Here is a 27,135-nt window from a genome sequence, read left to right on the forward strand (position 1 = left end):
GAGTCAAGAACAAATGGCAATGCACAGGAATGATACACTGAAGATTCTTTATCAAGATGGCAGTTAAACTTGTTAAAGCACTTTCGCTACATCCTCAACCACCAAACAGCACGCGCAATACGGAGAAAGCACTCGGTGCCATAAACTCACGCTAGTCAACTTAGTTGGTCTTCTTCGCGGGAGTGGGCAGCGTCTCGAGGTGGCGGAAGTAGTCGTCCAGGAACTGGAAGTACCAGGGCTGGTCGAAGGTGCCACGGAAGAAGTTGCACGAGATGTTAACCTCCAGCAGAAGCACGCCCAGGTTGGTGATAGCCACGTCCCAACCGCACAGCGGCACGTCCTTCATGAGCTTGTAGTGAGCCTCCTCCGCGAGCTCCTTCATCTGCTTGATATCCGCGATCACATTACCCGTAATAGGGACTCCCGTGTCCGGGTGGTTGGTGATGTCGTGGCCAACGCTGAGGTTGCCGCGGAACATGTGGTGCGGGCCAACGCGGTACCAGTGGGTCGTGGTGGAGCCCTTCATGATCTTGCCCGACTCCATGTCCACGTCAAACATGATGGACTTGTGGTCCGTCGAGGCACCCGCCAGACCGGCGCGGAACACGCAGCTGAGCGACTTGACGCCGTTACCGCCGTCCTTGAGCGCCTCGGCCTCACCCAGACCGTGACGAGAGGCTGTGATGATGCGGAAAGTCGAAAGAGGAGAGACCTCCGGCAGCAGCTTCTTGAGGAACGGCGAGTTGTCAAGCTTCTCCTGAATGATCCAGTCCCCGCCGTCCACAGCGTTCTTGAAGATGAAGATGCCCATGCCACCCTCCTCGTTGCGGTCCTTGACAACCAGCGAGCCGGGCGTCTTGAGGTAAGGTGATACGGCAATGCCGTTCTTCTCGGACTCGATGAGAAAGTCCCACTTGTTCTCCATGATGTATCCAGGCGAGTTGGTCTTGAGGCTGTGCAGACTCACGACGTGGCAGTTGATACGCCAGAAGGCAAACCAGTTCTGCGGGCACACGAAGATCTGCGTGAAGGTGCGCAAGAAGCGCTCAATGATACCGCCCTGCTTGCTTGAGTACTCCTTGGGCAGCTCGAAGAAGGCACCGATGGCACACAGCCACGGGTAAACGAAGAGTAGGAACGGGAAGAGGATGAGACGCGAGTAGCTCACGATTGAGAGCGGCACACCCGTTCCTGGGATGGCCACATTGCGCAGGTTGGTGACCAGATCCTTGTAGAAGCTCGGGTGACGGTAGTGCGGCTGGCTCCACAGAGGGTTCAGCAGCGCGATCGAGTACACGTACGTTTTGGCGTGCAGGTCATCCGAGAAGAACGGACAGTCGGCGTAGCTGCCACGACGCACCCAGTAGTGCAACAGCGATCCGTAGAAGCTCAGAAGCGCTTTGGTGGCGCCCATGCCGGCGGAGAAGATGCCCATGACCATGATGATGTCTAGCTTCGGCAGTTGCTTGCTTGATCTCGGCGAGGTCGAAGGAGGAATGGCTCGGATGGATGAGGTGGCGCGTACGTCCGCCCCTCGATTTGGAGCGATCCATAACGGCTGCCACTTGCGTCAGCCAATAAGGGCCGAGCTTTTGATGATTGTAAATCATGATCACGAGATCAGATTGTACATCTGACTTGGTTTTTGTAAGGAAAGGAAGCCATTTGTTGAACCAGACAACAGGCGACATCCTATCGATTGGAACGAAAGCTTGAGTCACGAGCTTTTACTTGGAAGATAAACGGATCTGTTTGATTCTGTGCAATCCGCAGCACTTTCACTTCGCCTCACACTCGAGGACCAAGTTGAAATAAAACCCAAGTAGTCCGTTGCAAGGCGGTGCCAGTTCCACTGTCATTAACGCGCCGTTTCGTGATCGTTTCACCTAAATTCATGTGCAATTTATCCTTACGTCTCAGCTCGATAAAACGAGACTTTGTCCTTTTTGTCTTGTCGGCACGCGTACACATGTATTCCAGCTTCTGCTGTCTATCCATGCGGAACGGTGATCGAGATCGCACAGAGCGACACGTGGTCGCTACTGAGGAGCGAAGCTTTCATTGCCGAGGCCACATTGGGGGGCACCACCACGTGAATAACTGGTATTAATACACTGTAGCATTATTCGGTCAACGATTAAAATTTCCGCGCCATGCCTGAGGCACTGAAGGCGCTGTTCTCGCAGCACGTGCCGCAGCTAGTGGTGCGCCCTACCAACCACGGCGGCGAGACGCTGCAGGTAGCGATGGGCGGCACCTCCATTGAGCGCTCCATGGTCAACGTGGGCTCTATCGCTGTGTACCACGTCAAGCCTGTGGTCTCCACTGACAACAAGCTCGGTAAGAAGACCACCATCTTCACCGTCCACGTGCAGAACGCAATCACTGGTCGCAGTTGGGTCGTGCACCGCCGCTACTCGGACTTCATGATGCTGCGAGGTCTCATCGCTGAGCATTTCAAGCTCTTTGGCGACGAGTTTCCTCGAATCTCGGGCTTCCCCAAGAGTAGCTACGCTCCACATGCTTTTTACTTGTCAAATGAGCGGTTGATAATTTGCACTCGGTAATCTAAATATTTTATTTTACCACGTTACTTTGTTCAAGTTAAAAAATCGAAAGTGAGACTGTTGTGCCAATATTCCAGCAACCTCTACCGTCATTTGGAGCTCCATGGAGCACAAGTTCCGTCACAAGATGGGCAAAAAAGGCTTTTGAATTTTACTAGGTTGATAGACAATAGCAATTAATTGTTTCGGAAGGGTTTTCGCTCACAGGAACTGAAAAAACAGAATATCCTTCGCAAAAAAAAGGTATTTGTCATTTATAGTTTTTGTTTGATTATTTGTTTTTTTAAAATGCTTTAGCAGTGTCAAAAATAGAAGTTTCACTTCATCTCGGTCAGATTAAGAATATTAGATTTCTTAGTTATAATATTTATGTTTCAATTAAAAAGAATAATAATATTACTAACCACCACGTAAAGAAAATATAAAATTCACTATACTATAATAGTTTAAATAAGAGGATGAATGAGAATTACTTTCTGTTTTACTACCAATATGATTACGGTACTCGGTTGGATGATAAAATACGTGGATAGCCCTCAACGAACCAATTCCTCGCACTGGTGTCATCTCGCCCGAAATTTGTACAGCTTTCAGCCAGATAGTCAATATTTGCCAAGTTCAGTACGAACTTCAGGCCAAACGGTAGCACCAGGCCTGCGACGAGGAAACCCAAAACCAAGTGCAGTATGCCATCGCTGCCTTTTGTCAACATCCAAAGAATTCGTCGAGCAACTGAAGTAACATCTCGAACTTCCGATTATAAGTTGCAAGTGTAGTATCTGCATTTGACCAAACAGTTGCAACCCAAGAATCAGTAGTTCAGCAGTCTCGACTACACAAGTTCTGTAGCTACCAAACTGGTTACAGACGAGTCATAGCGCTGTCGGCCACTAATTTATTCCTGTGTAAGGGTATTCCTATCCATTAATGTACCACAAAAATGGATCCGAGTATTTATACCTTAGTTTGGAGCCTCCAGTCGTGGAAACGATTGGCTTATTTCACCGTCCCTCTTTGCAAGGTACTGGAAGCACGCCGGGCATTTTAGACTACTACAATTGCATCTTCGAAGATCCAGACGAAGATGATGCAATATCCGCTCTGCTTGCGACGATGCTATCGCGCCTGCACGCTAAGGATCCAATGTCCGTGGACGAGTTTCTGAACCCGCCGGGCGAGAACATAACTGCAGAAGATCCCACAGTGAAGACTTTCGTGGAGTTGGCGACCAAGAATTGGCTGCAGATGGCTCTGAGACCGGCTCAGAAAACCCGGGTGAGGACAATATGGAGCGTAGTGTTGAGGAGGACCAAGCAATTAAAGAGTATTTCACGTGGATTGGTAAGATTCTCGTTCGTGCAAGTGCGACTCGAGTATCGGATAGATCGGTGAGTAGATTACAAGAAACGCAGCGAACGCTTCGTGAAGAACTTGGAAGGGAACAAGGCCATAAGCACCAAAAGTCTTTGCTAGATTCCTTCTGATGCCCTGTGCAGTTATGACTTCCCATAGTTAACCACCCAGAATTGCAATATTTGACTTCGTATGTATTCCATTTTACAAATGAGGAGTGAGAGGGAATAATATCTTGGATTGTAAGCAACTGATCAACGGATAACTTATTGCTGTTGAGGGAGTATTCCAAGCCTAGGGATTACTACTGAGGGGATCGTCTGTAAGTATAAAATGAAAGTAATAGAAATGAAACTGCATTATTATCATTTTCATTGATTCTGCGTACTTTCCAACTAATGCTATTTTATAGATTATTTTTATATTTATTCATTTTGATACTTTAACGTATTTTTAATTTACCGTAGACGAATGAAAATACTTCCGCGGAGACAGGACAAATTTTGTGGCTCTATAAAACTCGCAGAGCTTACGATAAATTAACCAGAGGTTAGAAAAATATCCATAATATAGCTACCTCCTGTATTTTTTTTACTGAACAGTTGATCGACAATAACTTCAAAACACCATTTCCGGCAGTCCATAGAGTGGCATGCTAATCAACATAACTGCAGCTTTTTTGCGTTTAGTGGCACTGGCGAGGAAGTGTGACACAGCAACATCGTAGTTAGTCGAGTGATGAGTGCATTCGTGAAAGAATTCTACTTGGATTCCAACTAGAATCCTTCCTAAATGTATTCCAATTACAAGTTTGGACTTTACGAAGGGGAGCTCGAGGGCAAAATTCACGACTTTACATGGTACAATATAAGACTATGCCAGAAAGCCAATAATAGCCAATAATAACATTACAGTAAACGCTTCCTGTTAAGAGGCCCGAGTCTCTCATTGCCGACACCAGAAAAGTGTCATATTGTCATTTATGGTTGAGATCCTTAATAGAGGGAAAATGGTGAGAGAAAGTGGTTCGATTTTTTTTCAAGTACTTAAGTAAGTTTTGTTGAATAATTTTAAATTTTGCTTTTTAAGGTGTTTTTAAAAAATCACAGTTAAAAAAAGCAAAATTAAAAAATAAAAAATAATGTGAACTTGGCAGTGTAATATTACTACTCAGGAATCTTGAGTCAGGATATCGTTGAACTACATCAATATTATTAGCTCTTTTTCCCATTCCAAATACATAATACACAGAAGTTCCACGAGAAATCGACGTGGATAGTAGTGAATTATATTCTTCTAGGGTTCAATGTGGTGCCACGCGTGGCATGAACTCGTCAATTTTAAAGTAAGAAAAATGTAAATAGATACGACTAACAGCTTCTAAACTATAAAAGGCAAGAGCACTCTCAGCCATCACAGTACACACAGCCTACATTCCGCCACCAAAACGAACGCGAAGAGCGGAGACCCACAGAACAGATTGTTCGGAAACTTGATCACAAACTGGCCAGAAACTACAGTTTTCAAACAAAATATAACCGTTTTCTCGAAACTGTAAAATAAACTATGGCAAAGCTGAGGAATCAATACAACGCATTATTCTTAATTCTTGAAGTACTTCCAAACTGCCGAGCTTAGCACTACAGTGTCGAAGTTGACACTGGGAGAGTCCAATCTGAAAAAATCTAACTACTAGTCTCCGTATTACATGCGTTCACTTCAGTGATTTTTTTTTTAAATCATTCAAAATCACTCATAATATGAACACATATTATGTGTTCAGATCTTGCTGTAGTTAATGAATCTCCAGTTTCTCACTCTGTGGCGATATTTATGAAGCGGAAACGTGTTATAACAACAAAAACAACAGCAACGGCAGCATCATGCGTGTCTATCCGGTTGTATAAATCGTGGGTGAAACTTTACGCTGTAAAAGATGGATGTATAGCAAATGCAAGCTTCGTACGTGCTGGCAGCCTACCTAAATCGTGTTGAGCCTGTTTTGAAAGAGGCTGAAAAGATGGTTGTAGATTCGTCGTGCTTGCGTATGTGTGTACTGGGCCAGTACTACTGGCGCTCAGATGCCACCTGTACCCAACAAAGTTAGGCTCGCATCATCACCCTAGGGTGGGCAGGTTTGCTGCATATGGAATAACTAGATACTGAAGTTATTCCATTTACTGTTCAAAACCTGCCGGCTGTCTACGGGGTTATTCCTATTGCCTTCTTCGCAACTACACCAAAGCGTTTGAGGTTGTTGAAGTGGTTACTATTTGGCTTGTACCTTGCCGTTGGTCTATGTCCAACGTCGTTGCCCAGATAAAGAAGAAATCCCTTTCAAACCACTGTAGGAGCGCACCTTGTTTGTGTAGAATCTGTACAGATCATCGTTACCCGACTTTGTCTCTAAAAATGTTGTAGGTTTAGTATGGGTACCGTACTGGAACTACGTTTGCAGGATTCCATTTTTCCTCATCATTATTCTCTGTCCTCCCAGGTGCAGCAAGCTAAAGAAATGTCGTCGCCGACGTCCAACAATCGCCGCAAGAGCAAGGCTGCGTGGTCTAACGAAGACGATATCCGCCTGTGCCGCGCCTTCGTACTGGCCACGCAGGACAGCGATGGAACTGAGCACGTCAAGAACATGTGGACTCGCGTATACACACACTACGCGAAGCTGGTTGACGAGGAGGATCCCGGCGCCGCGCCTCGTGCTGGAGGCGCGCTGCAGACCCACTGGTCGTCGTTCATCCGGCCCGAGTCGTCCTTCTTCATGTCGCTTCTGGTGAAGGTGCGTGTCATGCTGAAAAGTTTTCAAGTGCACCTAAGATTGGAAAATGTGAACGGGCTATTCTGCTGCTTTGTTGCTATGACCGACTGCCGCAGGTTGAGAAAGAGGAGCACGAAGGTTGGAAAGAGGAGGATTTTATCATGGAGGCCAAGCATCGCTTCGAGACCATCCGTCAAGCCGAGGAAGCAGAGACCCTGCGCGCTTACAGGGAGTCTACGCAGCAAGCCATCTTGGAAAATACCGAGCCACCAGCAAAACCCAAGACCAAAGCTACTACCTTCCGATACGCTCACTGCATTCCAGTGCTGAAAACGAGCAATCGTTTTATGCGCGCAGTGCTGTCGGAGAAGAAGACGCGTGTGGCGCGCTCCCCCACACAGAAGCGGCGAGGCCGTCGACCGAAGCTCCCCAGCGATGCTGACGAGATGATGAATGGATCAGAAGCTTCGTACGACAGTGCTGAGCTACAGGGTAAGGCTTCTCCAAAGCGTCGAAAGGAGAGTGTAGCTTCTTCTGCTGCCTCAGCTTCGGCATCTGCATCGTCATCGTCGAGCTCGAGCGATGATTCCAGCGACGATGGCGCTCCCATGCCCAAGGGCGTGGCTTCCGTGGCGGCTCCTGTGGCGACTCCGTCACAAACCGTACAGCTGCCAATTGCACAAGAGAGTCGAATTCCGCATGCCAACACTCAAAACGGCAGCTACGCTGCTAAGGCGCAAGTGGTTCGGTCGCAGCGCTCCCAGCAGAAAGCGAACTACCGACTGAAGCTGCTGGCCGAGCTGCGAGGAATCGTGGAGACCATTTCGCAACTCGCCAACCAGCTCGAGAATGGTACGGCAGCACCGATGGGAATGGCTGCCGGGAGCCGACTGGATCCAACACTGGCGGAAGAGGTGCAGCAGGACCTGCGCTTTTTCCGTGAGCAAAAGCTTCGTTTAAAGCATGAGCTTGACGCGCTGGACGCGTCCGAAGTCCAGAGTTGAAGAAGACGACAGAGATGAATGTAGTACTTTTAATCTCTTAAGCAGCTAATTACGTGCATCATTTCGATGCGAACAGTAAGGACATCCACTGTGGATATGGGTAAGTCGAATAAGTTTAAGATTTTGGTGTAGTAAAGTCAAGAGGATATTTTTCATTTTGGTTGCTGACACGTGGAGCTCTGTGCAGACAACGTTGTATATTGGCGTGCGTGTGCGAAATGCATCCCGACGAGGGAATTCTGGTCGAAATCGTCTTCGTGTATGGAGCGGGTTCAGTGTCTAGCTTGCATTTGTGGGTTTACCCAATCAAAACTATACTACTGAAACTTCTTGTTTTTGTATGGACTTTTCGCCTCCCCTCTTCTATTTTCAAAAGTGTTTTCGTTGTCGCCAGAATATTACTTTTCTTCGAGATGCGGCGAGGTAAGGAACGCTGGACGCACGCGGACGATAAGCGCCTTGGACGCGCTCTGCTAGCTGTGTTCGCCAGCCACGGGGACGTGGTGCTGAGCGACAACTGTGCGCTCTGGAAGCGCGTGCAGCAGCGTTATCAGGGGCTCGTGACTGCTGAACAAGCAATCGTGCCCGACATCACGGCGGCGCCGCGCAGCGCTCGCTCTCTGCATACGCGCTGGTCGCGCGGCATCCGTCCGGACATGGTCCTGTTCACGTCGCTGGTGGACAAGGTGTGTGTGTGCCGAGTTGGGGGAATTAAATGTAGGAAAACACCCTGCTGACGCACTTCATTGCACTTGTTGTGTACAGATGCAAAAGACTGGCAAGAGGCCTCCCAAGGCCATCAAACAGGCCGAGAAGCTCTTCCGAGAGGAGAGGAGTGAGACTAATGCGGCAGCTGTGCGCCAGTTCGTGCAGGGCCGACAGAGGCCACCGACACCTACAGGTGACTCGGAGACGGACTCGGCCCGCCCCAAACTCAAGTTCGAGTCGTTCCATTTCCGCCACTGCTACGATATACTGCGCTCGAACCCGCAGTTTATTCAGGCACTGCTAGAGCAGGTCAGAGATCATGAGGAGGGCGGCCCGCGCAAGCGGCGGCGGACTGAGGGCGCCAATGGTCCGGATGAGGAAGAGTATAGCTCTTCAACCTCCAGCGATGACTCGGATACCGCCGACTCGCACGAGGACGAACAGCGCGAAATGGTGCTGCAAGCGCCGCCTGCTAACGGGTTCCAGACGGCTAAGGTGGGCGCGATCAGTAGTTCGCAGATTGCAAATGGCGTGAAGAGGTCCGTTCCGGAAGCGAGGACGTTAGTTCGACCTCCAAATGTAGCACAGCGCGGGTCTGATAGCGTGGTCATCACATTCGACGATACAAGCGACGACCTTGACGTTCCTCGCGTCGAGTGCGACCGTGAAATGGCGAATGAGTACGTCCGTCTGCGTACACAGACACTGCTGGAAGATCGACGCTTGAAGCTACTGGCGGAACTTCGCGGTGTGATCGCAACAATCTCGCAACTAGCACAGCAGCTCGCGTGGAACGGTGTGGCGTCGGCGGCGTTGGCAGCACGGACGGGGGCGGCCTGTCCTGCGCTGAACGAGGACGTGCTGCGGGATATAGCTTTCTTCCGCGGAGAAAAGCAGCGGTTGAAGCAAGCGATTGCTGCTCTAGATGGCGTCACGAATGGAAGCGACGGCAATTGAAGACTCAGAAGTGGTTGTGCCTAGCGAACAGAATGACAGAGAGAAAGCTATGAGGGCTATGCAACACGCAGTCACTACTAGTCGACAAAGCAGTTAATTTTATGTGTGAATGGCTTGGCATCATTTTTCCACGCGAAAAAAAATATTTTTGCACAGCCAACACCCAGCATTTCAAACTGTCAATGCCAACCTGCAATAATTGACAGAAGTTGCCAAGTTGCAAATCCTATGGGCTCATAGACGCGCATCATTCTGAGGATCACTTACTTATGGCAGCCCGGACGCTCGCACTGCTGCCACTGGCCGGAGCGGTGGCCTGGAGCGGCAACGCAACACTCACGCGCATGCGCCACCAAGTGCGTGCACCTCCTGGGGGTGAGGCACTTGAATTCATCCCTGGGTCTATGGACGATACCATCATGGAGACGCTCGAGACAGGTGATCTCATCTTCTTCCAGCGCAAACTGACGGCTCTGCAGCCTCTGGCGGCGCTGCACACGTGGGTTACTCGACTGCAGCTGCGGCCGCGCTTCGATCACTGCGGCTGGATCTACGTGGACCGTTTGGGCCGCAAGTTTATCGTGGAGGAGACGCTGGACAAGGTGCAGTGTCGTCCGTACAGTGCTCGACTATTGACTTCAGAGGCCACGGAGATTTCTGTGTTGACTCTAAAGCACGAGGTGAGCATGTTGCTGTGCAGTGGATGCTATTTTATTACTGACGACGCAGCATTGCAGCGATCCAAGGAAATTCAAGAAGCTGCTAGTGCCTTCATTGCCGACAATGCAGGGCGCACAAGTCGAATCTCGTTGCGTCACACGGTCTCGGCTCTGATTAACCCGGAAGAAATGCGCAAGCCAAGCTCTGATGCAGCTCCTTCGTTCCCATGTGCAGGTGGGTACTAAATCTACGAGTATATAGTGTTTTACATGTGCTGACTACGATTTATGGTTTTTACTCTGTGATACAGCTTTTGTCGTTGAAGCTTACGACGCAATGGGGCTGGTCAATAAGGACCAACTCACCAGCAGCCAGCCGCCGCTCTCGGCAACCACTGTTACTCCACGCGATTTGGCAGCGAGCAAAATCAAACTGCGGGCGCAATCGGGCCTAGAGAAGCCTCCAGCTTTCGGTCGCTTGCTCCCGATCAGGCTCGAGTAGCTGCCTAGAAGACAACAAAGTTAAATGAAGTGGTTGGTCCTTCCATGTTGGTGGACTTATCAAAGCAACTTGGTCGCTACTAGCTTGCCTGGCTCCTCTACTCAATGGGTAGACACTTGGAGTGGAAAGCTTGTCCGTTTGCGTAGTCGCGGAAAGACGGAGGCACATAGGCCCACTCCTCACTCTCCTTGGCAAGCAGCTTCTTACAGAACGAGCATGGAGTCTGGTAAATCTTGTCATAGTAGCCCAGCCACGTGAAGAGATGGTAGAAACACGTCTCCGGGTGTTGCTTACGAAAATGGTCCAATGCCTTTCGGCCGTGCAGCGTGACAAGCCGGAAAAGGTTGTGCGACGACTCCGACCACGCACCGAGCGGAGCATCCTCGTTGTACGGGAAGATAGACAGTCGCTGGATGTACTTGGTAACCTGCAAACCAGCAGCTCGAGCCTGCTCCTGCTCTTTAATTGCCTCGCGCGCCTCTGTGATGCGCTGCTTGAGTTCCTCCATCTCCATCTTGGTGGCCTCCTCGGCGGCGAGTTTGGCTTTCGTTAGCATGTCGCCTTTTTTCTTCTTCACGAGCTGCTGTTGCTGCTTCTTGTGTTTGTTACGAGTACTACGCAGGCGGCCACCGGCGAAGGCCGGGGATGTTGGTGTAGATGGAGTCATGGGGCTGGCAGCCACGCCAGACTCGCCGTTGGGTCCATTCTCGGGAATGGGCGGACAGAAGCTCAGATGCACTGTCACCTCCTTGTTGATCTCGCACTTGATGGACTTGATGACTCGACGGCCACCACGTGTAGTCTCTGCGTGCTTGAAAAACTTGAGTTTGCGGTTCTTGGCCATCATGTAATCCATCATCTCGTTGAGTGTGGCAGGCTGCTTCTCTCCGAAGGGGTCGAAAACCCGACCGCGTTTGTGCGACTTGGGCACGAAGAGGCTGCTGGGGGTGGGTGGGCAGCGCACGTCGCCCAGCATCTCGAGGCGCGGGAAGGTGGCGCTCAGCTGCTCCAAATACACAGCCTGTGCCTTAGCGCCCATGTCCTGAACCTGGTTCTTCCAGTGGTACTCGAGCATGAGGTTGCGGTGCGTCTGGCTCACGCCTTCAATAGGCTTCGTCTTGCCGTCTGAAGGCCAACAGCAGCACGTCAGTTAACACACATACATTGCAGTTGACAGTAGGGAGACAATGCGCACCGAACTCTGGCACGAGCTTGCGTAGCAATTTGAGGTTGGTTTGTACGCGCTCCAGTTTGTTCTTAATGGCCAGGCGCAGTGCGTCGTCCGATGCCTGGCCAGGCTCCAGCTTGGTCTGCGCCTCGCATAGCTCCAGAATAATACTCTCGGCTGTGGAGCGGAGAACGCCCACGCGCCCCAACAAGATGTCGGCCAGGTAGAACGGGTCGCTCATCGCGTTCGCTAGGATGGGGATTTGCGAATGAATCGATAATTTTGGTAAAAAAACAAAATAAAGACATGATTGGATGATTTGTACAGAAAATCGAATTATGGCCAATCAGAAAACAAACATAATGGAGGACAGCATGGAGGACACTACCACTTCAACTGTCGTCCGCGTCCATGGCGTCCTGCCCGCTCTTCTCGCTGTGATCATGAGGCTCTTCACTCTCGGGCCCTCCCTCGGCATCGGCCATTGCGACGTCGCCATCGTCCTCCTCACCCGTGTCTTCATCCTCAACATCTTCGCCGTCATGGACATCGTGGGTTGTTTCGCCGCCCTCCTCCTCGTTGTCCTCGTCGTCGATGATGACCACGTTGTCGTCGTCGAGGTCCGTTGACAGCAATTTCTCTAGCAAACCAACAGGCTCTTGCTTAATCGGATGCTCCGTCTTGATGACAACCGCACCTTGTGCCGATGTGGCTGAGCCAGCGGGGGCGACAGCCTTGTCCGCTGCGTCCTCTTCCTTCATCTCCACATCGACAGTGCCGCTGTCATCAGACATTCGCCGGGCTGCCTCGTACGCCGAGATAGCCGCAACATGGGCCGCCACCGACTTGGCCAGCGAGTTCGTCTCACGGCGCACGTCGTAGCCACCCTCCAGCACCGAGACAACGCGGCCGTCACATACCTCAGCCGCCAGCTTCAGGACCTCCAAAGTAGCCCACGCGTAGTCCTCCTCCACGTACCCAGCAGGCACGTTGGGGTTGTTTACAGCCGCCACCCCACCTAGGATGTCGTCGCGGTGGCCGTCAAAGCCTGCTGAGATAAAGATAATATCTGGTTGGAACGCTCGTATAGCCGGCAGTACCTTCAACTCAAGCGCAGACCTGAATGCCTGTGAACCGCTACCAGCTCCCGTGTTCTCAAGAGCCACATTGACACGGTTGCCCGTCTCACACGACTTGCCCGTTCCAGGAAAGTATTTCCCAGCTGAGTATAGATGAATAGACGCAAAGAACGCGTCCGGATCGTCCATCAGCAGCTCCTCCGTGCCGTTTCCGTGGTGGATATCCCAATCGAGCACTGCAACCTTGCGGATCCACGGGTACAGCCGCGCGTGTGTCGCGCCGATCACCACGTTGTTCAGTAAGCAAAAACCTGATGACGGAGCGTTTTGCGTCCGGCCATGACGACCAACATGGTGTCCTGGAGGACGGACTAAGCAGACCGCGTTGTGATACTCCTTGCGCACAACTCGGTCCACCGCAAGACACACGGTGCCCGCAGCAGCACGAGCAACGTCCCACGACTTGCTGCTCACGAATGTGTCTAACTCCACGCCATTCTGCTCGAGACTAGCAGCACCAAAGGCACCAGCTAGCAGTGGGCGTCCATTCTTCTTTCGTCCATCACGCTTCGGTGTCTCTTCCCGAATGCCCGAGTCCGACTCGAACACAAGAGCGCGAGATGATGGGGATGAAGCCGTGGGGGACGACGCAGACTGTGAACCGGCTTCGATCGATCGCTCCTTCAGCTGTCGCAAGTAAGTCGGCGAGTGCACCATCAAAAGCGTGGTTTCCGGAGGGCACAACTCTTCTGGTGACATCGAGAGACGCTCCAGCTTGAGCGTGTCTTGGTGCTTCTTTACCAACGTGTTCAGAATGTTTACGACTCGCTGCAAGAGGGAAAAAAATGGTCAGAAGAGCGAAAAACAGAGGTGAACAACATAAACAGAACTCACATCCATGCGCTCGGGGCATTCGGGGTGGTCCTTCGGAGTCTGGTGGTTGATGAATACAGGGTGATACATCACTAGCGTCGTCGGCTCAACCTGCGGCGGGACAGGGATCACTTGATCTTGAGTCAGGTCGATCATTACACGTTTCAACTCGTCCATGACGCTGTACGGTGACTCGTACTCGGCTTCCTCTTCATCTGCAGCAGAACAAGTTTGCGTCTTAATGTGCTCGCTCTTGATCACCGGAGACGTAGTTGACGAGATGGAACTTGTCGTTGGGGTGAGGAACGTCGAGTTCAGCTCCTCTGGCCATTGGATACGCTGCCATTGAGCCAAGCAGGATTCAACTGCTTCACGTAGTTCCTGCTCCCGCCGGAATTTTCCTGACACTTCTTCCTGCGGCTCAATTTTCACAACGACCTCGCTGCTGACTTGGGTACTCTCGGGTTTTGATGACACAGCTTCCGGTGTATTCACATCCGCCTGTTCCACGATTACATCGGCCTCCTTTTCGATTGTTGCGCCTCCAGTCGACGCCGTACCCTCCTGTGACACCTCTGAGTTTTCTTCAGACTCTGCGGTTTTCTCTTCGGATTGTGCTTCCATTTCCGTAGACTCGACCGTATTCTCGGCATCCTCGCTTTCCTCTACCTTCATCTCAGCGTCATCAGACGACTTTACCTCAGATGCTTTCTGCACTTCCACTGGCTTTGCAGTGGAGGCATCCACTTGAAGCGTGGTATGCAGCAGTGAGCGCTGAATCGCCTGCACCATTTCGAGTGAAGAGCTTCGTTCTTTCCACAGAGCTTCCATTTCGCCCATATAAAAGTTGATATAGGCTTCTCTTAGCCCAGAGCTGTCACCCAAATCATCAAACTCGTCACTTTCATTGACTGGGGTAGCTTCGCTATCGTCAACAACCTTCACACTGTCACCAGTTCCAATCGTCGGGTCTGTATCCGCAGCTTCTCCTGTTACCTTCGCGATATTTTCCCGCTTAATGGTCACGTCGTCCAAAACCAGATCCGATGCGTCAACCGGGCTGGACTGTCCCTCCTCGGTTGGATTCTCCTTTCCTGAAGATTGAGTCAGATTAAGTAGCGCAGTGCGATAGTACTCGAACTCTTGAGAGAAGTCCACAAATCGAAGAGATAGTTTCCGGAAGCAGTTCAACAGCGCTTCCTCGCATTTGTCCAGCAGATCTCCTAGTATTGGGTTGAAGGAGTGCTGCATCAACTTCACCAGCTGTGCGTCCTGACTCACGCGAGCATGATTCTTAAGTGCCAGCGAGGTTTTTGTATCAAGTTTGTTCATGGCTTCGCGGTAGACCACGGATATCTGATTCAGCCGGTCTTGCTCGATCTTCATGATACCTTGTAGCGCGTGTTGATGATTAGTTTCCCGCTGGATTTGCTGGCGTACTTGGCTTTCTTCGACATGCAGCTGGCGCAAATGCTCCATCCATGGTGTTTTCCCGTCAGTAGCAGCAGAAGAAGAGCAGACCTCTTCCTCTGAGATTTCCATTTCCGATACTTCATTTTCGGTTAGGAAAACATCTTCAATGAATTCGCCCATTTGGGTCTTACTCGATAGCGGTAGTAATCGCCACACACCGTCACATGTTGTAGGGCTCTCCTTAGCTGAGGGTAATTGAATAGCCAAACAGAACTGCCACTCAAACTCGTCCTTGGGAACGACTATGGTTGTTGACGAAGAAACCTCACCACCATCTTCTTCAGCATCTTCCATAGTGATATCCTCGTCCGTCTTTGCAGTGTCGGGTTCGTCTTCGACACTACTCGCCGTGCTTTGATAAGCTCCAGGCTTCGCATCCTCTGCACTATCACCATCAGGTGTGTCAGCTTCAGTCTTTTCAGTTTCTACTTCTTCAACTTTGTCTGCTTCAGCCTTGTCTTCCGGAACTTCGGGTTCGGCCTTGCCCTCCTCAGTTTTATCCGCGTCTGGACTACCCTCCTTCGATTCCTCCTCTTTCGTCGTTTCAGAGGAGTCAGTCGTAACTTTCGTTTCTTTTTCGCCAGATTCTTTATCATTTGTCGCATCTTGCGAAGCTGCATTATCACCACTGTCTGCTGAGTTTGTACTCTTCTCTTCCACCGACACAGAAGATGGTTCCTCGTCACCAGAACCCGTTGACGTACTTGCAGTTTCTTTCTGCTTTGCAATCGTTTCGTCCGTAGAGCTCTCGGGTTGATCTTGCTCTTCTACTGCGATCACTTCCGGCTTCACATCAGCCGGAGAATCCTCGGTTGTAGTGGCAACGGGCTCTTTCTTCATTTCTTTGTCCTCTTGCTGTGGCGAGTCCTCATCCGACATAAGGTCTATCACCTGAGGCTTCTGTGGCTTCGATATCGGAACTTTCCGCTTCACGTACTTGGCATTTTTCAGGATGTTCGGCTGTTTCGACGCCTGGGTTTCCCCTCCTGTTGTGGTCGCACCACCAGGAAGGCTTGTCGGGCTTGGCGACGTCACAGTCTCCAATTCACGCATATAATTCGCCAACTTCTGCTTTTCGTTGCTGCTTGACATCTGAAGACGGGCGCGATAGTCGACAACAGCCTGTAGTTTGCTTTCGAAGCGTCCATCGACTACAGAGTGCGGATCTTTTCCGTCTACCTTCACTTTGAGGTGAGCAAGGTCATTAATCGCACTGATCAACTTCAAATGTCGAGAAGTGGACAATAAATCGAGAATAGGCGCGCAACGAGGAGGTGGCTGAAAAAGCGGATCTACAGGCGCATCAGCCGCATAGATCTTGAGCTCCTCGACCATCAGTGCAATTGCTTCTTGGATCTCCTTCTTGTTCTGCCTCAGTTTCTGATCCCGTGTTGTGAATTCCCTTTTAATCGTAGGTCCAGAACCGAAAATTTCGGTCTTCACCAATGATGACACGTTAGTAGCTTCTTCTTCCTCTTGTTTTGTCTCCTGTTCCTCCTCGGTCTTCATCGATTCAGGGTGAAGACCCCACTCCACTCTCTGGGAGGCCTCCACCATCTTCACTGATCGCTGGAGTTTCGACATCCACGAATTGAGTTTCATAATGGACAAGTTGTACTTGGCGTTCTGAGCACTGCGGCTGGCGTAGTTCGACCCTCCTGTCTGTCGCGCCATTTTTTGTTTTTCCTCCTCCATCAACTGTTTCAAAAATTCGTCACGTTTCTCTGGGAAGTTGAGGACAATTTCTCCAGGATGAGCGTCAGTAGAGCCGGTCGGTCTTCCAAAGTATTTCAATGCCGCCTTGTCATACGCCATAGCTGCATCCTTAGCAGTGGGAAATGTGCCCAAATTGACAATTTTACCGTTCACGTGAATCTGTGCGTGCGCATACACGCGGTGTACCTGGACACCCAAATACTTTTTAGCCAGCACACTCTGTGCCTGCTGAGTCGGTAATTCAACGTTCTCCATCTTGCGGCGCTTGGCCTCTAGTTGTGCAGCTGTTCCATGTGCATCGGGTGATTCCTGTAAGCGCTTACCACGCCCGCGGCCCCGGCCACGTCCACGACCTCTGCCTCGCCCGCGTCCGGAAGCGTAGATATCCGCAGACGCTGAGTGAGCGGGAGGTGGAGGAGCACTCGCAGCCGCAGCAAAAGAAGGGTTTTGTGTCCGCACACTGAAGGCTACTTCCTGGCGAATTAAGCTGTCGTGCAAGTGAGGAAAGTTGAGCTGTGCGCTCTTGCCGTAGTGCATGAGTGCGGCCTTGTCATAGGCATGAGCCGCCTCGATCTCGCTGCCAAAGGTGCCTAGCTGCAGGTACTTTGATCCCTGCCAGAGCTTGGCCACGAACGGCTTTTTAACGCCCTTCATCGACACTTTGGACACACCTCTGTACTTGGACTCCTTCATGAGGATGGTGGGCTTAGCCGATACAGCAGCAGCAGCAGAAGGTGGAGCGGGGACAGATGAACGAGAGGCTGGAGCTGCAGGAGGAGCCACCGGTTGTCCACTGGTAGCTGCGGCGGTCGATGGGGCAGCGGAGGCGCCTTCGGCCTTGCGCTGCTTGGCCAGATTGGCGTCCGTACACTTCTTGCAGTAAAAGTCTCCGGCCGGGATCTCGGTGAGCGGTGGCACAAGGCAGTAGGTGTGGTACTCGCCGTCGCAGCCGTCACAGAGCAGGATGCTGTCTCCGTTCTGGTCCGAGCCGCAAACGACGCAGCCATTGCTCTGAGCATGCGGGCCAGCCACCTGCAGCGGGAAAAGGAGAAAGGAAACAAGTTAGCACACAGTAACACACTCGTCATCACTCTGCATGACTACGCACGACTCCCGACGCCTTATCGCGTTTGGCGCGGTCACCGTGATTGCCGGCGAACATGGTGTCACGCGCTTTTGCCGCTGCTAGAGTTGCGAAAGAGGGGGAAAGTGGCAAAACCGTGGTCAATGGGGATTATGTAATACTCTAATTGGTGGAAATTTGAATCAAATTTGCAATTGGCTAAAAAAAATGAAGCAAATTCCTTTTGTGGTTAATGACGTTCACTCATTACTGACAATAATCAGGAGTCTTGAAATTTAGAGAGTCTTAATTCAAGACTCTCTAAATTCTGTACCCGTGGTATTTTATGTGCCTTACATATGCAAAATAAAATCTGAACATAATACGTACGTCAATAAAATAAGCAACAATTAAATCTTTAAACATCCGTAAAACCAGGCTGTTCTCCTCCTTTCAACGCTACCCGGCACGTGTGAATCGGATACCTGGCTGCAAAGATATAGTGAGGGCACCAGTCGAGGCTACTAAACCGGCATTTCCCTTAATTACTTTACCTTTCCTGCCTACATGTACCACGCTCTACAGATTTGTAGATGTTTGCCTCGGAATCAACAACGTTGACTAACTACGAATTCTACGACTAACCGTTTTGTAAGATGTAAATAAGGAAAAATTAAAACCCTATTTGGTTCAGCCCACAAGCTTCACTTATATAGGTGCGTAGAGCAAAAACGTAGCTCTGATAACGGCGCCTCTCCAGAATAAAGCCCTCCGAGCCGTTTTGCTTTGGCTCTATTCGATTGTACCGGGCTTTAAGTGGTCGGGTACGTTAGTTGTGTCCTGCATTATGTATTTTGCAACTACCATACATGGTACTAATCTGATGGTGGTCATGAAGAACAGCCCTACCAGTCCAATATACTGTAACAAGGCACAAGTGCGGGGGATCGAGTGTGACTCGGAGGTTGAATTCGAACGCGTGATAGCCGGCGTGGAACGCGGGCGGCACTTTCGTGGTGTACATGCCGTACACGGAGATGGTGGTGAGCATGGGCGACGGTGGCACGGGGACCGCCATACCCACAGCTACAGTGAGGCGCGACTGCGATTCGGAGACCGTGGGTACGACGTATGAGTGGTCGCTGGGCTCAGACGGAGCGACGCGTGCAAGGATCGGCTGGTCGTGCACCGCATGACGACGAAGTGTGGCACTGGCAGGTCGTGCGGCAGCTGCTCACGTCGGAATCGATGAGAAACGTTGTTGCAGCGTTGGTATTTTTGTTTCACATTTTTACGTATAAAGGATTTGATACGACATTAAAAACATTTTTGCAAATCATTTTCACATTGTTGACGTAAAAAAAAAAAAGATGTTGTTGAAGCTAGATCTCGCTGCTGCACCTGTGGACGGAGCTACAACGTTCTAATGAATCTACTGCCTTGGCTGCAGGATTCATCAGGCCTGGACAAGCGTGGACTCCCTCCTAGTGGCCTCAGTACATTTTTACCATTTGAATGAGCGGTGCAACAAGACCATGTGATGGACTGTGTGTGAATACTGCAATGCGGCTCATGTCTATGGACGTAAAGAAGTTTAGCAAAAACACTTGTCCGACTGCTCTTCCTACACCAGGGCCACCGGGAACGCGTTTCTGAGCGAGGACAATACAAACTTGAGTCAGCACGGTGGTGCCAACAAACAACAATGCACGTCGCCACCGGAATTTACTCCCGCTGAAAAAATGGTTTTCTGGCGTTTGTTGCTGGAATATCAAGCAGAAGCCTTGCTTCCTGACTCGTTTGTGGAACTGATGTCATTGAGACGCCTGTTAGTCTTTTTGAATGTTCGTTTTGGAGGGATTGGAGCTATTCCACATCGCCATGTACTAAGCGGTCGAGTATTAAACGAATACGCCGAGCTGCACTCGATGGAGCAACGTGACGGTGTGCGAGCGATTCAGAATCGAAGTGGTGGAAGAGTAAGCTACTTGTCGGATATGTGGGAAACGATTGCGAAACTGCATGTGCTGGATTGTGCAATTGCATTGTTTGGACAGATTTTGACTTACGATTTAAAGGCTACTGGCGATTGACATGACGGCCTTGCAATTGTCGAGCAGATGGAAGGGGTTATCGACGAGCTATTGGCATCGGAGTGGATAGTAAGTGCAATTGTGACTGACAGCGCCGGGAAATGTAGCCGGGCACCGCGTATATTGGCACCTCGCTTCCCAATATCGCCTCATACATTGCTTTGCACACGACGTCAACAATCTGGTGAAAGCCGTTCTAACCTCGGCGTTTGAAAAGGTTTCCAAGGAAGCCGCAGGAGTTGCAAGTTTTCTGAACGCTTCTACTTCTAAATGGCTGGTTCGGGCTGTTAAAGCAATGACTAAGCGCTATGGTGATAGTTTTGCCGTTTTCACGCTATATGAAACTAGGTGGAACTCGATACAGGCCTGCTTTGCGTCGTTACTTCGTATACGCGGAGCCTTAGAAGATATAGCCTTCTCATATCGGGGTAGCCCGGATCTCACGGATAAGATTCAAATTTTAGGGGATGTTGAGTTCTGGACGAAGTTCGAGACTGCGGAGAAAATTGTTCGGCCATTGTGTACAGCTTCATTCCGTCTCCATAGGGATGAAAATACAGTGACAGATGTAGTTATTTCATTCATGAATACTTATCGTGGGTTTGTGTCTACGGAGTTGAGTAACTCTCTCAACGACTTAGTTGAAGCTTGATGGAATGCCTGTGAGCAACCTCTCTTCATTCTGGGGTTCTTTCTTCATCCTGAGTATGCTGTAAAAGCACGAAGTCTTCCACCAACTGTGATTACCGAGGTGGGCGATCTTTGTCAATTTGCACAATAATACTATCGTCGCTTTGTAAATGAAGATGACAGCGGGGATACGTGGTGAAATGTTCGATTGGATTCAGGGAACTTATACAACTTCACGCTCTGCCGACTTCAGCAGCGATGCTGTGTCGACGTTTTGGGAGTATGAGACGAATACGAAAACGAACTGCAAACTTCCTCTGCCATCTCTCGCAATCTTGTCCATCGCCGTTAACACGGCAACATGTGAGCATTTGTTCAGTGAGCTTGCGCGAACCAAGACCGCAAAATGTAATCGAATGACAGTCGAAAAAAAAAACATGAAACACCAGATAATGCGTCAATACGTTCGTGAAAAAAAAACCGCCGTGAGAAAGCGATACCAACAAGATCCAAAACGCTGCTTCGAACGGCTGATCCTCGAGAACGACAGCGCATTTTCACACCGCTACACTTCGCTCGCACAACACCAGTTAACCCGACACCTGCCGTAAATCAAACTCCTGCCCCGACACCTGATGTACTGCGAACGCCTGCTCATGAACTGCAAGATGCAAATGACTTTCCTCATGCACGTCCTCCGGCCCACGGTCAACCCCCACCATTGGCGCGTGTTTTGTTTCCTGATTTTTTGCGACGTTGAAGTCATTTCAGCTGGAGGAGTTAGTCAATGGCCCACCACAACGCCATTGCGTCATACCTCAGCGCCAACTCAAACTGCTTCACCAGCTCCGCCCACTGTTGCACGCGAAACGGTGAAATTCGACAATAATCGACTCCTGCTGATGATAATACCATCAACACGTTGGCTGCGAAACTCGATACAGTTGCTCTAAACAACAAACAACTAGACGAATATGTTGAGCATGCGACTGGGAGGAGATTGGAGACTACGGTGACGAAGCCACAGTACTTCGCTCCGAGTTTAAGGTTCAATCTTTTGACCTCCTCCTTAATAGCAGAAACACGCCCACCAGAAAGTGCAAACACCATTGCCCGTCATCAGTTATGGCGTAGAATGGATGACGGAGGCAAGTATCGAAAAGTCGCTCGAGTTGGCCAGACACGCGTCTTAAGAACTGAGAATGGAGCTGCAGTGAAAGCTCTCCTGAGTACAAGTAGAATAACATGGGAAAGACATCGGGATTTCTAATTAGCATGTCGGAGGAATTTCTAGAAAACAGTACAAAGTACTGTTTTCTCTCAGTCTGTAGAAATAATTCTGGGATAGAGCTACCGATCCAGTAAACTTAAGTTTGGAAATTGTAAGTGTTGAATAAATTAATTCACAAACATCTGCAAACTGTTTTTCCAACAACATGTACAAAACAACTTTTTCGGTGACAAACCAAAAAATACTTACACAACTTTATTATTCAATCAATACTGTTCATTAGAACCTAAATGTCTTTTATACCTTGTGACTTCCTCGTTTTTTTATAGATCCCACATAGCTATAAGTAACTTTGTCTCTTACTTCATTCTCTGTATTTGAAATGGTGTCCCCTGCCACAAACCACAAACCTCCATCGTTATCCAATTACGGTCAAGCACGCTTCGTGCTTGATGCATCCGATGTTCAGGCCGCGCGTGACTTGGGCCTGCTACGAGATAACGTTGTCTTGGACTCGGAGCAATTTACAGCTGAAAACTACGGTCTGGTGTACGACCGCCTAGAAAATTTGGCTAACCATGAGTTCGCCTCTCAGAAGGCAGCCAGGTCAAGCTTCAAAGAGTTAGCCGTTCGCTGTGGTTTCCAGATATTTGTGAAACAATCAAGCGTGAAATCTAACAATTCTGGGAACGCAAAATACAGGTGCAAGAAGCTACACGGAGCACAGTTTTTCGACCAAAACACTCCTGTTGAAAGTCTGGAATGCCCGTTTTTCGTGAACGGTTTTAGATTTAACAGGAAATGGAAAGTGACGAAGATGAATTTGGCCCATAACCACGTCAAGCATGTTGAGTTTGCCCAAGCTCCGTTCGTTGAAGGTTCTGTTACTGCACAGAAAACCAGCTGCACAACACCACCCAGGATATTGAGCAACTTACAACTCTGGTTATGACGGAAATGCTTTCAATGCATGACCGATCAACCGCAACCTTAATTGATGTAGTCCTTCGTCGTGGCAACAAGAAAAACACCCCTTTTGTTCATTTCGCCTTTCAGGTGCGCTCCATCGAAACCGGTCAGTATCTTACACATGTTAGCAATGTGGATGCCAACATTCGAAACGAAAAATGCACGTCGAAATGTCAAGTTATTCGCTTCACGGTCAAATTTCCAGACGCTTCCAGGATTCTTTTCTGTCATTTTCTTGAAATACGACTCCAGTTTCTGATAACTTTCTACCAAATCGCCTCGTAGTCTGCCATCGATATCCATCTTCATGCGTGAAATTCCAGTTTTCCCCAGTTTGCGTCCCTTCGAAATCAAAAATTCGGGAATAGCGGAGCCCGCCACATCATCCCGTTTGCTCTTGCTCTTGTTGGGGTTAAAAACTATGAAAAATGGCATTGGTTCATGGAAAGTGTGAAAACAGCTACTGGTTTGGACAAAATCACGATAATTTCTGACCTCCAGAAGGGCCTGTTGTTCGCCGTAGCTGAGGTATCTCCTTCAGCTGGACACCGCTATTGTCTAAGGCATATATTGGATAACATCAACCGTTCTGGTGCCAAGCTTTCTATCGACGACAGACGCCTAATATGTTCCATGGCTCGCACTGCCTGCGAAAATGACTTCAAACTATTTCGAAGTGAATTACTGGTTTTTAAACCCAAGGCTGTAGAATATTTGGACAACATCGATCAGAAACACTGGGTCAAGTACAAATTTTGCAAAACGTTTGGACTGCCAACGTTCGGTGAGATTACCTCAAATTTGTCGGAACAAACTAACAATTGGATGGGTAATGAAATGAAGAGCTCAAAGCCTCTTGATGCATTTCACATTTACTTCAAGCGCCTTAGTGAACTCACGTCTGAAAAACAACAATTGGCTTCGAAATGGACCAGTAACACCGGTGTAGATCGATTGGTTCCTCTGTTGCAAAAAGGGCTGGAAGACCGAGCCAAGGAAGCGTCAATGTGTGCAATAACTCCTCTCTTAGACGGTGTCATTTCGGTTCAGCATATCGGTCCGCAGAGCAAGCATGGATACATTCACCCTTGGCGTATAGTTGATCTTCCGGCAGCTGAGTGTACTTGTGGCAATTGGAAAGACGACGATTCTCCGTGCGTTCACGCAATTTGTGCTGCCGTTCACAATGGCACCAAATTTGAAGAGTTATACGACAAGACAAGGACATCAATTGGGCATTTTCAAACCACCTACACTTTCGCGTTCAAGCCTTGTCCGACAAATGTGACCCTCGAGTCCGACTCATCCATGTGTGTCCCTCATTTTCAGAGTGACCCCGACCGCATTGGTAAACGCGGGCTGAAGCCGGGACCCAAGCCTTCCCACAAACGAAAACAAGCTCGTAATGCTCTATGAGGACAGCTATACTGGATCTCAGCTTTGATTCTTTAGCTTTTAATACACTCTCTTTCCTTTGAAGGTATTTGTATAATTTCGTTTTAATATCTCCTTACTAAAATGTTATTTGTCAAAAATTGTGGAATTCAAGGTATTTTTTAGAAGCATTCCAGATCGTCCTGTATTGCAATTTCGAAATTGTGATCCGATAACATTATTAACTGCTCCCTTGGGGTGTCTATATTATAAAATGTGCTTCACACTGTTTATCGTTTGCGAGTTATAAGATCTCTACGACAGCGTTCCAGAATTTGAAATCAAACTTAAACATTTTATAGAAAAAGTGAGGTTGTATTTGTGTTGAGTAAATTTTTGTGTTTTGTGATTTGGGCACAATACAATTTGTTTTTAGCAAACAACATCGATTCTTATGTTATACACGTCCTCGACTATGATAGTGCGGGATGCAAGCCACTCTACAACTTCTGCTATGGGCGCCCTTAACAAAAGACAAAAACACGCCCGGAACTTCCAACGCAATTTCGACGGTTCATTTTACAGATTGAGAGTCAACCAAAATCTACCTAATCGGCCTCCGCCTGAAGAAAACCCGGCATTTTGACCACAGAGGCCACGGTTTATTTCGAGGAAGGCAAGCACAAAGAGGGCGAGATGGGGAGACATTTGACGTAGAGTGAGTTTATGCGAAACGGTGGGTTCACACGCTGAATTCTACTTAGCGCAGTGGGTAACCCATCGAGAGCTCACGTGGGAACCAGCTAAAAACTTACCTTGGCAATTAAAAATTGATTTTGAAAGAGAAACAATCACTTTTGTGTGGCTATACCACGCTACCCGCGGACGACGCCGTCGAGTGCCTCCTGCTACCCGACGAAGCTTCAGAAGTGCTACAAGTACGTAGTTTGAGTTTTAAGTTTGCAAGCAAACTTAATACATACTGTTTCCAGTACTCTGACTTCATTATTTGGATTCACAAGAAAACAGTACTTTATACTGTTTTTTGGAAATTCCTGTAGTATGTCGTGATGCCTATCCATCTAGTTCGACTTGCGTAAATATCAATGATACCTATTATCAATCATGACGCCTTTGCTCGACCCGATCTGCATACGATTCAATAAATAATTTCACGCTGTAAGTATTAATGTCGACAGCTTGGCGCGTTGCTTATAGAAAGTGATTCGTATATTGATGCGTCTCATATAATTTGCGTTCGCTGGGTCCTGGGCAGGGCTGCCGAAAATTGTATCTAAATCTATTGCAACTACGTTGAGAGGATAGTTAATTGTTGACAGCAAGAGAACATCAACGATAAATTATTGAACTGCGAGAAACAAAGAAATAGATAATCAATACAATGCAGCTTCATTGATCAATGATCGCAACCACTTCATTCCAAGCTCTCGACGGTGCGTGCATCCCAAACGCTCTCATTCTGACGCAAGAAGAGAAACATTTCCAGGGATAAGACTGCAGCGAGTGCCGCTGCAGCCTGAACGTTGTGCGAGCGACGCTAAAAAAAAAAAAAAAAAAAAAAAAAAAAAGCGCTTAACAACGTTCGAGGACGGTGGGAAGCCGACCAAGCAGCTCGTACACTGGCTGATGCTGCTCCAGCCGACAGCGCTTTTGCAGCCGCTCTATAAGCGAGGCACCAGCTTCGTCGTTATCCTCCTGCCGCTCTGCTTGCGCGTCGGGACAACACGGACAGACTCCAAAGTAGCTTCCCCCCCCCCACACACACACACGCGAAGCGCTTGACCCTTCAGCACCCGGACACAGTCCGACTCAAAGTCTGCGCTATGCACAATCTTATCCCTCGGAGTTCGGAGTCGTTACCGCAACCATGGCTATGGTTGCGTAAAGAGAAAACATGTGGTGTATGGTTGCCGAAGCCGATTTCAAAAAATGCAGGGAATATATAAATTTCCAATATTTCACATATCCATTTAGGTACGTATTTTGTGTTTCAGACTAAGTACGATCAACCTGAGCCTGTTATTTTCAGAATCGCCGAATTGAGGACAGACACGTGGCGGCGCGGAATCTCAGGCGGCGGACGGAAGACTAAGCGACACACATGGCTACAGTGGATGGTTCTGGTTACGGTACGTCATAGAGGACGGGGACTTCGTGCAGAAAAAGACGACTGACTCTTTCTTTGCGTGCGGACAGAAGCACGACGTTTCCAGCGTGAGAAGAAGAACACTCAGCTGAACTATATGTACGCCACGCTGGGCATGGAGCCGGACGACAGCAGCGACGACGACTTCGTTTGTGATGAAGACGAGGACACAGGAGAGGAGGATGACGACGTTTTGGAAGAATAAGAGGAGAACGGAGAGGACGACGACGACGACGACGACGAAATTTGTGGGTCAACTACCGGTAATGCCCTATTTGCTTCTGCGATAGTGAGATTTGGCTGAAACTAAGTTCACTCGGTTTGTATGTTCGTTCAATTCAGCACGCAGGCACCCAGAACTCCGAACGCTTGGCGGAGAAGGTGGCAAGCCACGGAAGAAGAAAAAAATGTAAGTTCGAGTTGCTGTTACGATGGCGTGGCTATACAGTATTAATACGAGATTTCTTTACTAACTGCCTTTGTTGCTAGCAGTAACCTCGCATCCATCCAAGAGAAAAAATGTGTTTTCTGGCGTGTTTGCAGAAAGCGAAGCCAGACTGTCAAGTTTGCCACCGCCGACGGAGTACCAGCCCCGCAAGCGCGCTAGCAAGCATCTCGAAGAACTGGCGTCACTCCGCAACGAGAGTGACGAGATTGTCAACGTAGTTCCGCCTTTTAAACTCTCAGATGGGGTTCAGAGTTGGGACGAGTTTAACCAAGAGTTAGAGGAGTACAAGCGGAAGAACCACTTGAAGTTTCGCATTCGAAGATCTGAAAAA

The 27,135-nt window shown here is 49.2% G+C and overlaps 10 protein-coding genes across 10 annotated transcripts; 7 read left to right on the forward strand and 3 right to left on the reverse strand.

Moving 5' to 3' along the window:
• Positions 1–15: 15 nt before the first annotated feature.
• Positions 16–1,587, reverse strand: PPTG_09177 (hypothetical protein). Its single transcript, XM_008904050.1, has one exon. The coding sequence runs from the start codon at positions 1,439–1,441 to the stop codon at positions 161–163; it is 1,281 nt and encodes a 426-aa protein (XP_008902298.1). The 5' UTR covers positions 1,442–1,587; the 3' UTR covers positions 16–160.
• A 566-nt stretch (positions 1,588–2,153) lies between these two features.
• PPTG_09178 (hypothetical protein) lies at positions 2,154–2,567 on the forward strand (the record flags this gene model as incomplete). Its single annotated transcript, XM_008904051.1, has 1 exon — positions 2,154–2,567. One exon carries the CDS (start codon positions 2,154–2,156, stop codon positions 2,565–2,567), a length of 414 nt encoding a protein of 137 aa, XP_008902299.1.
• Positions 2,568–6,315: 3,748 nt separating this feature from the next.
• On the forward strand, positions 6,316–7,982 carry PPTG_09179 (hypothetical protein). Its single transcript, XM_008904052.1, has 2 exons — positions 6,316–6,711; positions 6,807–7,982. The coding sequence occupies exons 1-2, from the start codon at positions 6,349–6,351 to the stop codon at positions 7,692–7,694; spliced, it is 1,251 nt and encodes a 416-aa protein (XP_008902300.1). The 5' UTR covers positions 6,316–6,348; the 3' UTR covers positions 7,695–7,982.
• Positions 7,983–8,107: 125 nt separating this feature from the next.
• Positions 8,108–9,359, forward strand: PPTG_09180 (hypothetical protein; the record flags this gene model as incomplete). The annotated part of the gene is made up of 2 exons (XM_008904053.1): positions 8,108–8,380; positions 8,460–9,359. 2 exons carry the CDS (start codon positions 8,108–8,110, stop codon positions 9,357–9,359), a joined length of 1,173 nt encoding a protein of 390 aa, XP_008902301.1.
• A 269-nt stretch (positions 9,360–9,628) lies between these two features.
• Positions 9,629–10,520, forward strand: PPTG_09181 (hypothetical protein; the record flags this gene model as incomplete). Its single annotated transcript, XM_008904054.1, has 3 exons — positions 9,629–10,039; positions 10,097–10,253; positions 10,330–10,520. 3 exons carry the CDS (start codon positions 9,629–9,631, stop codon positions 10,518–10,520), a joined length of 759 nt encoding a protein of 252 aa, XP_008902302.1.
• Positions 10,053–11,971, reverse strand: PPTG_09182 (hypothetical protein). Its single transcript, XM_008904055.1, has 2 exons — positions 11,716–11,971; positions 10,053–11,645 (listed from the first exon to the last, which is right to left on the reverse strand). The coding sequence occupies exons 1-2, from the start codon at positions 11,927–11,929 to the stop codon at positions 10,618–10,620; spliced, it is 1,242 nt and encodes a 413-aa protein (XP_008902303.1). The 5' UTR covers positions 11,930–11,971; the 3' UTR covers positions 10,053–10,617.
• Positions 11,972–11,998: 27 nt separating this feature from the next.
• PPTG_09183 (hypothetical protein) lies at positions 11,999–18,080 on the reverse strand. The gene is made up of 3 exons (XM_008904056.1): positions 17,938–18,080; positions 13,662–17,861; positions 11,999–13,595 (listed from the first exon to the last, which is right to left on the reverse strand). Exons 1-3 carry the CDS (start codon positions 17,989–17,991, stop codon positions 12,081–12,083), a joined length of 5,769 nt encoding a protein of 1,922 aa, XP_008902304.1. The 5' UTR covers positions 17,992–18,080; the 3' UTR covers positions 11,999–12,080.
• A 1,554-nt stretch (positions 18,081–19,634) lies between these two features.
• PPTG_09184 (hypothetical protein) lies at positions 19,635–19,985 on the forward strand (the record flags this gene model as incomplete). Its single annotated transcript, XM_008904057.1, has 1 exon — positions 19,635–19,985. The coding sequence occupies one exon, from the start codon at positions 19,635–19,637 to the stop codon at positions 19,983–19,985; it is 351 nt and encodes a 116-aa protein (XP_008902305.1).
• A 2,243-nt stretch (positions 19,986–22,228) lies between these two features.
• PPTG_22479 (hypothetical protein) lies at positions 22,229–23,342 on the forward strand (the record flags this gene model as incomplete). The annotated part of the gene is made up of 3 exons (XM_008904331.1): positions 22,229–22,395; positions 22,549–22,713; positions 23,339–23,342. The coding sequence occupies 3 exons, from the start codon at positions 22,229–22,231 to the stop codon at positions 23,340–23,342; spliced, it is 336 nt and encodes a 111-aa protein (XP_008902579.1).
• Positions 23,343–26,311: 2,969 nt separating this feature from the next.
• PPTG_22480 (hypothetical protein) lies at positions 26,312–26,561 on the forward strand (the record flags this gene model as incomplete). Its single annotated transcript, XM_008904332.1, has 2 exons — positions 26,312–26,339; positions 26,407–26,561. 2 exons carry the CDS (start codon positions 26,312–26,314, stop codon positions 26,559–26,561), a joined length of 183 nt encoding a protein of 60 aa, XP_008902580.1.
• Positions 26,562–27,135: the final 574 nt, after the last annotated feature.

This window comes from Phytophthora parasitica (assembly GCF_000247585.1).
Source record: "Phytophthora parasitica INRA-310 unplaced genomic scaffold supercont2.17, whole genome shotgun sequence".
Classification (NCBI taxonomy): Eukaryota; Oomycota; class Peronosporomycetes; order Peronosporales; family Peronosporaceae; genus Phytophthora; species Phytophthora nicotianae.